Here is a 14,802-nt window from a genome sequence, read left to right on the forward strand (position 1 = left end):
CTTTAAAACCCTACGTTATCTAGAATTCTTACAATGCTAATCAATAATAAAGCAAATGTTGTCAGAAATACTTTCTTTGAAGACTGATGTGAAAAATAGTTTTGCAAGTGTCTTAAGTGGTCTTATTAAAACACACTAACTACTTACCTGAACTTAAAAAAAACACATTAAAGCAAAATGTCTTTCTACTGACAGGAAATAGCATTAAGAAATTATTGATTCACATTATTGCAGTACAAATGACAGCTAAGAACCAAGAATCTCTCTATACTTCTCCTGCTCTCTTTTCTCTGAATCCAACTTATCTCTTCTGAAAAAGATAGGGTTTGTTTTCTTTATTTTATTGTAACTAGAGCTCTTCCATATACACAAGCAGCATAATTTCTCTATGCAAAAAGGAGGCAGATAGGGGAGAATATTTATCTGAATAACTGAATTTTTTTAGATAAAGTCCACCTTCCTACAAATTCAGGATACAAATTAAATATGGGTAATCAAACAAACAAACAAGTTAAATTTATTGTTTAATGACTGCTTGACCTAATCAAATACTGTCCAGAAGAGCTGGAGCTATATAACTAATGGGACATGGAAAAATTCAAGCTGCTTCACAAACAGTAGTTAAATAGTCTTCAATCTACATTCCCTAATCACAGCCTTTGGGATATCCGGAGTAAACCTTCTACTTTTCCTTATAAAACTATGCTATAGCCTCATTGGGCATACATAAAGCACTGAGGATTTAAAAGATTTTTGTTAGGTTGCTGTAAGAAGTTACAGTTCTTTTACAGTTACTACAGTAAATCAGTTAACTGGGATGAAAATACCAACCTTCAACTTTGATTCTCCCCACGCTTCCCTCCTATGACCTTTAACACAGTATTAGTCTAATGTAAAATATTTACATATGCTATGAATTTAAGGGTTGGATTGGAAATTTGCTTCAGCTCCATCCCAGCTAAGTGCCTGATCTGCCAGTTGCCTGACTTCCTTTGGAAAACTCCTCCAGCTGCTGAGTGTCAACCCTCCAACTCGAAAATGGGAAAACACTGATTTTCTTTCACGGGAATACTCAGAAGTAAACAGACTGTAGACATAATTTTGCAAAAAAAATCGTATGATCCAGGTCAGATCATCATTTTGCTTTGGGACATCTGAACATTAGGAGGAGACATGAACAAAATAACCCTCAACTGTTTGACATTCCCTTCTAGTCTTTCAGTATTGAGATGAAAAAATAGAATACTGAAGTAGTGGAAGAATTTTGCCACATGGTGGTGCTGACTGTTCGGTGTAGAACAACCTGTTAACAGTGCTAGCCACTTCTGCCTACAGATCCTATATGCAAGACTTTAAATGCCCAGTAGGAAGGAGTTAACCTTAACGGAAGTTCCATTAGCTTTATTTTAGCTATGCTGAACATAAGCTGAGAATTATGCCTTTTGTTTTTAAGAATAAGTGAGCTCATTAACAAGACAGAAAAACTGCTGTCATCAAATCTTATGCCTGAATTGCCATCTGTCAGTTTTCCCTTCACTTACTCCCACTCAGAATCTGAATATAAAAACTCTCCACAGCTAAGTAGAAAAAGTTAATACCAAAGTTCAAGATTCACCATGAGCTCAGAAACCGGACAATTTTGCTGGACAAAATGGCATGTCTCTTTTTTTGGCTTTTGCTCTGCAATGAGAGATGAGGTTTGGCTAAAAATAAGCAGTTTAGTAATGGAAATAAAAAATACTAATCTGAAGACATTTACACTGAACAAAAAATTCTACATTACACCACTAAGTGCCCTTCGCTATAAACAAACACAGGAGTATTGCTTGCAATTTTTGATCACAGTTCAAGGCAGATATCTTAGTTTCCCAATACGCATTAAAAAAATTACATAGTTTTGTATTTTGTGATTAAAGCTGCTCAATTATTTTTCTTTTTGAAAATTACAGTACAATTTCATAGTTAATAGATTTAATCACTAGTATCAACATAGTCATTTTTCCATAAGTAAAACTCCACTGATAAATGGGCAATTCTTCTAGTAAAACACTACTGCTATCTATATGCAACATGTAAGACCAGACCTTCAACTGAATGCAAGACCAACTCTTCCACCATCATTTCCTCATCACAGTAAAGGACAGTTCTCTGCCTTACTTAATTATTCAGAAGCTTCCATGTTCCTAAGCATTTTGGATGGCGTTCTCAGTAGGCCTTCCCCCCCGCCCCCATATTCCTTCAAGAACTGTTGAACTTAACTATGCAAAGGTTAACACCATAGTACAAACAGAACCAATCTAAAATTAAACTTACTTCAGGTTAAGTAAACTTAAACTTATAAAGAGCCAAGTGATCAAAATTTCTAGAACCATACAGCTGATCTCAATTCGCATCTGAAGATAATGTTCCAACAGCCAAAAATTATTTTGCTTGCTCACATGCAGAGGAAACATATCTGATTTCAGCAAGTATTCTTCAAATGAAACACCTGAGAATGTGCTTTGTTTAAAATGTGGTTTGTAAAATCTGCTCAAGGAAGCCACGTAACCCACTGAGCAGGCTTATTTGTCAAAAAGCCATAGTCAGCCACAGGTCACTATTCAGAGAACAGAGTATGTTTTTGTAATATGGTTAAGCTGCAGTAACATCTGAATTTCTTCTCTAAGACCCAGCAAGCATGTTTGTTTAAGCTTCTGACTTTTAAGCACAATCAAAACAGTTTGATGGGGAATACCCCCAAATTCCATGGGACAGGAAAACACGGAATCTAGCAAGAATTAACAGGAAAGAAATCTCAATTTCTGAGCATTGCCACTGTAACATCTGTCAAAGGAGTGCTGTGACTGTTCTGTGTATTTCTTTCAAAAATGTTTTCCATCAGAGACTGACTTTGGCCAAAACGTTCAGGTGCAGCAGTAAATGTTTCCATTTCTAGTAACTTACTATTGCTATTCAGAACTGCAATAAGTATCACAGAACTAACTTTAAATCAATTCAATAGTAACTATGTCATTATGCAGTGCAATATATATTTTTCAGAATGTAATGCAATTATAAGAAATTTAGTTCTTGTTCTAATCACTCTGAAGACATTTCCAGAACATCACAGATACAACAACTTCAGTAGATGCTATCAAGGGAATCTGTATGTCATCTTCTAAACAGGTACCTATTGCACAGAGAAGCCAAGCTAAAAACGAACTCATTTACAAGACCTTGGTCTGAAATTCTCAATGAAGAAAATTGGTCTCACCTTTTTCTTCAGGCCTCAAAGAAGGCAATTTCTTCTCTCCAGCTGGCAATTCAGGCTTTGGAGCTAAACGCAAAAAGAAACCATAGACATTTCTCTAAAGCTATAATTATCTTCGTCACTAACTGAAAATATGACATACACCAACTTGTGCTTATATTCTCTCCTTTGCAAGGAGTGAAATACTATTTATAAACACTCATTTGAGCCCAGAAAAGAGTAGGCCTGTATTAAGGTGTTTCCTATTTAGGCTTCATCATGATTATGAAAAATATATAGCAACAGCATACTACATGAAGCATGAAAAGTAACCTCAAGCTGTGACTATGGGTGGTTGGATCACTAGAAAATACAAAGTTACTTCTGAATTTTCTTTTGAAGTCATGCACTGCTTCCAACTTAATATTTCCTCAAATACATACCATTATTCATACACTACATACCTGGACTTTTAACTGGAGGTGGAGGTTTCTTTGGTTTCTTAAAAAAAAAAAACAACAAACAAAGAATAAATAAAAATAGTACTCAAACAAACAGATATTTTCTATTGAAGACAGACTCAGTATTTTGTTTTGCATACTGTAACATCTAGCTTGTTTACTAGCTGATTTAAAAGTATTTCACAAAGGAGGCAATCAATTCACAGACAAGAAACAGAACTGGAGTAATTGCTCTGATATCTCCTAGTCAGCCAGTTGAGAAAACAAACTGCAAATCAGATCAAAATCTTCAAATCAGATCAGTGCTTCAGCAATGTGTATAAGCAGTAGAAGCACAAAGAACTAAAAACTAAGCATTACATCTTTTTTAGTCCAGAGAATTGTTCTGATGGCAACCATTTTAATCTCATTATGCAAACCTCAGCTTTCGTACAATGTAAGTTTAAAAGAATAATCAGGTAAATTTTTGAACTGAAGTTGGTCGTTTTCACAGAAAAGTTCTAAATTAAGTTCAGAAGAGCTATTTCAATTAACTGACTCCTAAATTACAAGTGTAAGGAAACAAATTAAAATAGCAGCCTTTGCAATGCAAACACTGCAGGTTTTAAATACTATTTTGAGCTTCCTTATCACTGTATATTTAAGTGGGAAAGGTGGACAAACTACATTAGCTGTATTTGTACAAAAACTGTACGAAGTATTACAGTGCCATAGTCTCTGGCTTGCTTTCCCAGTGTGGTCATCAGTACACTGTACATTGAAACTAACTTTATTTTAAAATGCCATCACTCATCACTTTCCTTAAACTGGTAAAATTTAATTTAACTTTCTCCTGTTGAAGGAGAACTGGCATCTCTCAGGACAGGCATCTCAAACCATCTCATCCTCAGAATGCAATTTATGAAAATGCTCCAGAAGAGCTGTCTTTGTGGCTGTACTAAGGACAATCACTGATAAAGCAATCACAAAAGCCTACAAACAAACCCTCATTCTTTATCCAAAAACTGCTGAAACCATATGGGCTTAGTCTAACATAGCCCCTCCAAAACACCTTGTAGCAAGTATTTTTGAAACAGTTGCTAAGGGTGGATTTCACTTCTATGCCCCTACCACTATTGAATAAGCTGCTCTTAAAGCAGAAAGATTTTATTCTGATAGGAGAAATGTAACTAAGAAAGCATGAAAACCCATATTAAATTTCTTCCTCTAATTTCAGAGAACACAAGAGCTGGTGAACTTAAGTAACAAGATCACATTTTCTTTCTTTCCCCCAAAAGTAGATACATTATCCAGCTGTGCAGCATTTCTGCCTATATCAAACCCAGTTATGCTGAGAACTCAGCATCACCCTGCCATTACATGATTCTGATCTGTGTTTCTATTAAGTCAATATCAAATAGCTGATTATAATAACCAGCCATCCAATGCTTTGAACTTCAAACCTGCTCAGTTCAAGGTGAATCCCTGTACTGAGACACACTATACAAAGCAGAATAAAGGATCAAAGAAAGTTTTGTCTACAGAAGACACTGTTTATGGTAAAAGAACAATTTCTTTTCCCTTTCTCAAGAGCAATTCTGTATTGCAAAACAGTAATACTTCCCACCCACCCCTCAAATCATGTCAGCTATACATTACAGCATTTATGCCATTCTTGCAAAGCTGAGACTCAAGTTAAGAAGGAAATTCTGACTTTCTGTGTATGTTACGTAACTGATGCTAAATGCTAAGTTAATAACTATATATCAGGTTGTACCTAGCAATTCCCTGTGAATGTCTCCAATTCCAGATGAAATGGCACTAACTTACTATGAAACTCACTGTTCTGCTGAGATACAGGTTTCAGCATTTAGATTTTCTGACCTGGACCTGAATCCATCCCATCTGGAGATGATGTACATTTGTGAATTAACGCAGCCATCAAAAAGAAAATTATAAAATAAGAACCAAAATTACAAGATCAAGGAGTACCACATGAAATCATGTATTTCTACAATTTAGCACATGAGATGGTGGGGAAAAGGTATTTTTAGATCCCATCCAAAGACTCATGCACTGCAGCCTACAGGCAAGTCTGAGCATGGAAAAATCCCAGTCGGTCTTACAGGGGCCGTTCATTATTTTGCAATTATAGTTACTTACAGGACTACAGATGGAGAAGACCAACTGCTTATATATCCTTTCAAAACAGTAAGGATTGAACGCAGTAATCAGTTACATATTACAGAACACGATCAGAACTATATAATTTTCTATATGACCTAATCATCCTCGCTAATACAGTTAATATCAAAAAGCATGCCTCTTTTTAATAATTAAGAAGGTTAAAGACAAGCATTAACTTTTAAATCTTTCTACTTGGTATAGCTAATTCAAGATAAAGTTAAAACTGCTACAATTGTAATAATATTTTAAGCAGCTTAATATGTTATAATTTTATTGTTTGCATTTCCATCTTTATTTTTTTGATACTAAATGATACACGTAAGAACTTACAGGGAAATCTTTATCAGACTCTTGTATTTGAACAGCAAAATTATCTGGGAAGACTCCTTCTTTACCATTGAGTTCTCCTTTCCACCAGCCTGGCTCTCCAGTGTCCTAAAATAAACAACAGGACATTTCAATCAGGATTTACTCCTTCCCCAAAAGAGATACGGTTACAGGAATATTTTTGCTTTTATCCACAATATAAAATAATTGTTTGTCTGAAACACCAATTTATAAGAGGAATACTTTGGCCACCTTTCCAAGGGGAAACAGCTATAGATCAGGTTTTGTCACTTTTTGTTTGTTTTGTAAAAAGTAGGAGATATATATTACATCATACATAAGATAAGGGTATAAGGATAAGATCGGCAAAGGGAAAGAAAGTACGTAAACTCAGCATGACTCAACACACAGTATTCAATATACTCAACTTCCTTAACTGGCAACTTATTCAATAAATACTTCAAGTGGTACTGGTGTAACACAGAATTTTACTCAACAAAAGTGATTCTGATGTGATGAATCAGGTCCACTGGTCTGAAAATTGTGAAGAAGCAAGAGGATATACCCATTATAACCACATTAAGGTATAAGTTAAAATTAAAGAGGGGCAGAGGGAGGGTGAATTAATTCAGTTGCATAAAAATCCATTACATGATCTTACTGGATCAAGGCCTTAGTTTATTCATAACAGAAAGTATGATGTTATTTGAATATTTTGGCAGCATAAATAACAGCTTTCCTCTGTTCCTCAGATCCAAAATACTGCAGATGTCACCCCTGCATGCAGCTCCAAATGGATTACTGCTGATATGTGCCACCATTAGCAGCACCAAGTAGTTCCTTCCAAAGTTCAGTAAACAAGAAGAATAATTTGGCACTTGATTTGGCTGGGATGCAGAATAGGTAGAGGACTGGGGGGGGGAAAGATTTTAAAAAAATCTCACTGCACATTAAAGTAAAGGAGGAATCGGCAAGAAAGGCATGAATAGGTGATAAGTGCTGAAAGTAAAAGTTTGGTAAAGTTTTCGCCCATTTCTCCATCTGTCACCCTTTCAATTAAGTACTACAGAGTCCAGCTTCTGAGCAGTGAGTGGTCGTGAATGGGAAAAGCCATCTTTTGCTAAACTTCATTTAGCCAGTGCTGAGGGTATGCTAGGAAGTCAGAGACAACTTCATGGCAAATGATCATATGTAACACAACAGAAAATAAATGGCCAATAGGGACAGGCTTTACAAATTTGTACGTAACTAAAAGAAAAATACCTTTACACATGGCAGACCAAAACCCCAGATTGAGGCAGCCACCTTAAAGTTACATTAATATACTCAGACTTCAGAAGATGGTTTTAGAGTGAGAGCTCTGCTCTGGATAACTCTGCTTTGCTTCCATTTCGACCAGCATATGCTTAAGATAAAGTTGGGGTAAATTTAAGAGGGACAGAGAGGCAAGAGTTTCAGTGAAGATGGAGCAAGAGCGTCATGTTTGAAAAGGTGGTTTCCATAAATATTCTTTTCCACTGTAACTGCAGTCAGTAATACTGATGATATCAATTTGCTTGTTAAGAAAAGCAGTCAGCTTTTCCATAAACTTAAAATCTTTTAAGAGAAAAAAAAAAAAAAAAGGTATTACTCTTCTTCTGCAACTGTGTGAAAGCTCAAAACAAAACAAAAAAAATTTTACTTTCTTTGGCCAAGTCATTATTCCTTAATATAGAATCATAGAATAGCTAGGGTTGGAAAGGACCTTAAGATTATCCAGTTCCACAGCCCTGCCACAGGCAGGGATGCCTTCCACTAGACCAGGGTGCTCAAAGCCCTGTTCAGCCTGGCCTTGAACACTGCCAGGGATGGGGCATTCACAACTACCTAGTGCCTCACCACCTTCACAGTAAAGAACTTCTTCCTTATATCTAACCTGAACTTACCTTGTTTAAGTTTGAACCCTTTATCCCTTGTCCTGTCACTACAGCCCCTAATGAAGAGTCCCTCCCCAGCATCCTTGTAGGCCCCCTTCAGATACTGGAATGCTGCTATAAGGTCTCCATGCAGCCTTCTCTTCTCCAGGCTGAACAGCCCCAACTTTCCCAGCCTGTCTCCATACGGGAGGTGCTCCAGTGCCCTGATCATCCTCGTGGCCCTCCTCTGGACTTGTTCCAACAGTTCCATGTCCTTTTTATGTTGAGGACATATAGCAGCATATGAACTAACAAAAGACTGCAGAGTACTGGAGGGATATTAAGTATGGATAGGTTCCTTTGTTGTTTAAAACCATATCTGCAACAAGCTGCCCTTTCAGAAAGGAGTTTTAAATATTCAACACAAATAAGAACATTCAATTAAAAAACCTGGACTTCATTCTCCTGCTGAAAATACTTGCAGTTTTTTTCATAATACCTAGACCAAAATCTAAGTACTGATCCTAATTTCTCACCTTTTGACACATACTACTTTCCAACCACCACCTTTAGGTCAGCCTGATCTATCACCAGAGAAAAAGTACAAGTTCTGAAGGTAAAAGGGCTCTTTGCAAAGCTTTTCCAACTTCCCCTCTAAAAAGGCATTTGGTAATGGGGGTACACTGATCTGACTGGCCTTTGAGGAATCTAAGATAACTTCCTACTCCAGAACCATCTTTAAGGACATCTGTATCTCTACCAAGTACGGAAGAAAAGAGTTGATTCTGACACAATACAAATCAGCCTACGGGATTATCTACTTCAACAGACCCTCTTTGGGGCTTTCATATTTTACACATTACCTACCTGTGCAAAACCCACAAAGGCTGCATAAATGTTTAAAGCAGACTGAACATCTTACCTTACTGATTATTTGAATGATCTCGCCTTCTTTAAAGCTCAGTTCATCATTTGAGCCTTCATAGGAAAATATTGTCCTGCAATATTCCTTGGCTGAAACAAAGCAGCACAATTAACCACATTTGCTTTTCATGGGTAGTAACACACATAACACTAGCTCACTTTTGCTGACCAAAAGGAGAGCTCAGACATTAACACTATAATCATACTTTCCTTTTAGATGAGCCATGTGGGACAGCTTTACATGTTCACTATCTGCCCATATCACAAGAAAAATAAGTGTATATATTTAAAGAACAATGGAGATAAATCTTTGTCAAGTCAAGAGTTTAAGCTCTAAAACACTTTTTTCCACAACAGCAACTTAATTCAAGTACTCTGACTTCACAGGGAGAAGATCCTACCGAGTTAAATTATAACAGCCTCTCTAACCCTCTCTATAGCATTATATATTCTGGTTTGAGCTACTTAAGACAAAAATTGTTTGGAGTTTTTTATTAAGAGTTTATACGATTTTTTTTTTTCAAATTTGATCTAAATTTCAAATTTGCAATCCTACTTAAATACAGTCAAACATTTCAAGGTGACATCGTCCTTTATTAACATGTACAATTACAGAAACTTCAAATACCCAGCAAATGTGCTGAAATTCTGCTGTAAAAACAAATAACTGAAGCAAAGGAATTCCTTGACTAAGCACCTGAAACCAGAGCTCATTTGAGTGATCAGCTCAGACAGTCACAGCCTCTTCCGCAAAAGAGATAGAATAATTCCTTTCTTTCCATTTGGTACAGTTCAATAACTAATCCATTTAAAACTGTGATAAGGTTTTCAAGTGAAAAAGCTGGAGGATTCATTTTCCTTTCCCACACTAGAACAAAAACAACATGAAAAAGGCCAAAATACATTCATATAGAAGGCTTGATTGCAACACAATCCCTTTTGCACCCTTCTTAACCTCACCACATTTAAAATAATTTAGCATATAAAAAGAATATATTTCTGTATCTGACAGATTAAGGAAAAAGAAGTAAACAAAAGACTCTACTGTGCTGCCATAACCTAAACACGTATTTGGCACTGACAACACCCACAGGTGAGCAGCTGCACCAACCCCAGTTAGAAAGCAGCACACCACCAAGTCATCATGAGGATCCTCTGCAAGTCTTAATGACTGCCTGTTGCTGGATGGTAAGAAAAGAAATGAATTGCAGTTGAACCTTGTTGTTGTTGTTGTATTTATTTAATCAAGACAAAAATTTTTAGTTAAAAAAATGCATAAATTCTGTTAATTAAAAACCTACCTTGGTAAGCAACAACCACTATGTTAAAATGTGAAAGCATGCCAAGATTAAGAGATAGATCTATCTATACAGATAGACATTGATATGTAACCACGTGAGTAATCCCAAATACAAGAACTTGTGTTATTTTACAGCCTTATCTAGTGATCAAAATTGCTCAGCTGTAGATTGACTATATTGTGGCTCATGAAGAATTACAGAACCATAGGAAGAACCCTGTCAGAGATGAATTTTAAATCTAGGTCCAAAAATAAAACCACACTGATGAAAATAGATTCAACAGATACACTATAAATATCTATGAAATTCAGGGATTTTATCCATGAGTAATGAGTAACTATAAAGCAAGCATGATACATTTCTATACATTCTATAAATATATATGCATTTCCTTACCGCCTGGGGTTTTGGCCAGTACAGAAGAACTACAAAGTCATCCTTTTCTCCTCAATTCCTCCATGCACTTCTCCCCTCCTCACTTACACAAAGCCCCACAACAGGCAGAAACAGCGCCAGAAAGGGGACCTTTCACTTTGCTCCAGCTGCCAGGAAGGCTGGGGACAGGATGCCCTTCACCCTGCAGACCCCCAAGGTTCCCATATATGTCAGGCTGTGAGCTCCAGCAGTCAGCACCAGCTGAGAAATCCAGCCATGTACATTAAGAGTGTGTACAACTTGCCACTTCAGAATCTTAGTTTGTAAGCCTGATATTCTGCCAGTAGTTACAGATGAAAACAGTCCAGTTTAGACTTCTGAGCATTTAAATCTAAAATGGCATTTACAAAACAGTAAATCTGAACTTCAATAAATATTTTTAATAAAAGGTAGTTTGAATCTTTTCTAAGACTTAGTATGACCAATACAGTAGCAGCAATCACAAATGTTGTGTTCTAACACAGTGAGGGGAAAGAGGGGTCAAATGGTGATTATTTTATTTTTTAAACAAAGTATTTTTACATACTTGCTCCAGAGGCCAAAACAAGCTTCACAGAAATAGCAGAGACACACCACAAAACATACCACATTAGTCTAAACTCTTTGGAGATCTCTGTTTATTTGCTAATGTGCTGAACACAGTTTATTTTAAACTCACTCTCTCAAAACTGAGGATTATATACATAAACTATACAATAGTCGATGTTGAAATAAAAACACTATGTAAGAAAACCAAGCTTTCTTTAAAAGGTTGCAAGACATTCTTAAATGGTGTCTGTCTATTGATGTTCTCCTACAGCATCTATTACTATTATATTTAAATTCCTCTTTGACATATTTTTTTCTATGGGGAGCAAACAGCATAGCTACTGGATTAGTCCAATTTCTGTGTTCTTAACATGAGATGCATCTGAAATTATGCAGAGAGCTAAATACTGAATGATCAGTGTTCAGTACTGAATGTTCACATTTTTTAGGAAGAGTTGTGCTCAGGGTTGCACATTGTCTTGGCGTACTTATAGCAATAGCACTGGAATGGTTTAAAAGCAAGATCCGACGATTATACCAATTTTGATATTTAGGAAAGACTTCAAAGTTGCAAGTTAGCAGAAACTTCCATCGAATCATTTGTATCATATGCAAGCTTTTGATGTATGCTTTGTAATGGCAAAACAAATATTAGCTGCTTTCAACCCATTGCATCAAACACTTCTTGACAGTAATCATCTGTTTGGAAACATGGTCATACTATTTATAGCTATCCAAGTCAGCAAAGCCAGAATATGGCTAGAACAGCAAGGATACCTTATACACTGGCTCTGACAAACAAACGTGCCATTTCAAGTGCCCTGTTGTGCTACATCACGCAACTCCTGGACACAACTAAAGTCAACTGTTTGTTGCAGTTTTCATATTTCTGCAAATTATGCATTCCACCTAAACAATCCACTTGCACCAAATAAGGTGTTTCCACATAAAACAAAAATATACTTGAAATTATAATACAGAAGTCAAAAAAAAAAAAAAAAGAAAAAAAGAGTCTGCTCTGGAACCAGGCAAAATGAGCTGTCTACACATCGTATAATTGAAGTTAATTTTTTATACGGCATTGGCACTCCCACAAGATGTTTTGGGTTGGCTTAAAAATATCCCCTTATTTAAAACTATGCAATTTGGTAGTTAAATGAAGTCATACATTCTTAGAGATAATAAAAAAGACAAACAAAAAAAGTTATAAACAGAATCACAATGGAACTGGATTATCTAGGGAACAGACTTCAACAAAACATCAACACCAGCTTTCTGATGCAAGCAACTTCACAGTTTGTCAGTTATGAGAGCACACTACCAACTCCACAGTAAATCCTAAACCTAGCAAGTGACTTCTATAACCTAGTGACAGAAACCGAGTTAAGGGATTGTTCCATAGCAATAGATTTTCAGCATTCCATCTGAACACTAAAAGTTAGGCAGACAGGAAGTCTAAACAGATCAAGATAGCAAAATAATGCAAAGAGACTGCTGTAAAAAACTTCATACTCCAGCTTGATTTTGTTCTGGGGGACAACCCTACAAATATTTTGATTATTTTCCACAGAAATGCAAGTAAAAATTTTTTTAGACTCTTTTGCATTTGCAGAACTCCTGAAAGGTACAGAACATTTGTTTTAAGTATACTGGATTTTTGTGTAGGAGTTAATAGAAAAAATTTGACAATCAAATACTTCTCTAGAGAGAATTACCAAGTAATAGATGTAAATTTCCAGCCTCACCAGGTTTACTTTCAGCTTCTGCTTTCGTTACTTCTGATGAGTTCTCAGTTTTTGTTGCACTGGGAAAATGAACTAGCTTTGTTCCAGGGGGATGGCTAGGTAATGGCTGTATAAACAAAAGAGAACTTTGTTAACAAAAATTCTTTATGAGGGTTTGTTCCCCCCCCACCCCACTTTTTATTAGGCTACAGAACATATTCAGGTTTTCATTAGCTGGCATGGTGTACATGACTGTCTGCAAGAAATTCAATGAGCTTTCCCATCAAGTACTTCACTTACTGTAGTTACTTCATTACAGCTACAGCGATTAGAATTTTGTCTACTGATTAAAGATAGAGCACAGATTTGAAACTGAAAGCCAATCTCAAAGCATTGCCAGATATACTTTTCGCAGTTGTATTTCAGCAGTTCCAAGTGTTACTTTTCCATTAGCCTGAAAATTGCCTCCTCCAGCACAGAGCAGAAGCACTTCTTTAACAGCTCTACTGAAAGTAACTCACTGACCATGCTTACTATGCTCTGGAATAAAGCAGTAATATTCAGTAGCCATAAACCACCTCAGCTGAAGAGGCAAACAGCTTTTAACTATTCAGATAAAAGTAAAATCACATGAAAACCCATCCTAGCTTCCCTTCACTCTTAGCAATTCATACAGAACAGATTAAGTGTCACTAGAGATTTCTCCTGAACCAAAGTAACAGAAAGGCATTGCAACCAGTAACAAGTTTCAAAGTTAACCTTCAACCAAAATAATTGCTCTAATGTGGATTTTTTTTCCCCGACCCAGGAGACATACTGAGATGCCAGGAAGATTCAGACAGCTTCAGCTGCATCCACTTCTTCACAGAGTTATGAGCTACAAACACATAATATGATCTTACACTCAGTACTTACCTGAGCAGCTGTAATAGCGTTACTGATGTGAAAACTCACATTGCCTTTAGTTATTCTGTTCATTTTCATTTATGGTTAAACTTTGCAGACTTTCTACTGCCAAAGAAACTAGATTTACTCCTTAAAATGAGGTAGTGCCTGTGAACTGGTGTTTAGTACCTCTGACATACCATGGAGGAAGCCACGGTCACTCACGATGTTCTTGGAGTACATATGCAATTTAACTTGCTCCAGAATGCTATATGAAGTAAGCACTAAAATAACCCACCTGTGGGATTAAACAAGTCCAACATGGAAATAGTTCTCTACATTTCCCTTTTCCAAAATGGGATGCAAGTACAGGTATGAAAGGAAGTTGAGGCAGGCAAGGTATAAATAGCCTGAGCCCAGGCAGGATGCTGGGACCAGCTGAAACTCCCTCTTGCAGGACCATATATACTCTAGAGCACTCCAGATACATCAGAGCTCAGCCTTCCTGTGCTGAACAGTCTCTGAATTCCCCAAGTTAAAAAAAGCCCTCTCTACAGTTTCCTGATGACAGCTTTTTTCCTTACTGGCTTAAAGACTGAGAGCAGCCTTCCAGCATCCCTCCATCTAGCTCCAAAGTGAGTTGAGCACAAATCCAAAGAAGTCATTCATTTTTGCAAAGCCTTCATGAGAATTACCTTCCTAAGGCTCTCTATGTTGTTTTGTAAGTCTGTGTACCTTTGGGATGACCTTGGCAACAACAGTAAGTGGAATATTAAGTGCTAAACTCAACTGTTTATTTCATTGTCTTTAAGCTATGCAAAACTGGTTTTGCACTTCATTTCCCTCTTGCTGAGAGATGGCTTATAACAACTTCCCAGGCAAGCCAACCAACAACAGAGCAACAACATATTTCAGTGTTTATGCACA

The 14,802-nt window shown here is 36.7% G+C and overlaps 1 protein-coding gene across 1 annotated transcript in view; it reads right to left on the reverse strand.

The window, feature by feature from the left end:
• The window catches only part of CD2AP (CD2 associated protein), an 87,509-nt gene that overhangs the window by 13,369 nt on the left and 59,338 nt on the right, over positions 1-14,802 (reverse strand). Inside the window, exons 7-11 of the mRNA XM_080614638.1 lie at positions 13,012-13,117; positions 9,001-9,092; positions 6,187-6,291; positions 3,694-3,730; positions 3,254-3,316 (exon numbers count right to left, since the gene is read on the reverse strand). Coding sequence (XP_080470764.1) covers positions 3,254-3,316; positions 3,694-3,730; positions 6,187-6,291; positions 9,001-9,092; positions 13,012-13,117 — 403 coding nt within the window. The remainder of the gene's footprint in view (positions 1-3,253; positions 3,317-3,693; positions 3,731-6,186; positions 6,292-9,000; positions 9,093-13,011; positions 13,118-14,802) is intronic.

This window comes from Psittacula echo, assembly GCF_963264785.1.
Source record: "Psittacula echo genome assembly, chromosome: 4".
Classification (NCBI taxonomy): domain Eukaryota; kingdom Metazoa; phylum Chordata; class Aves; order Psittaciformes; family Psittacidae; genus Psittacula; species Psittacula echo.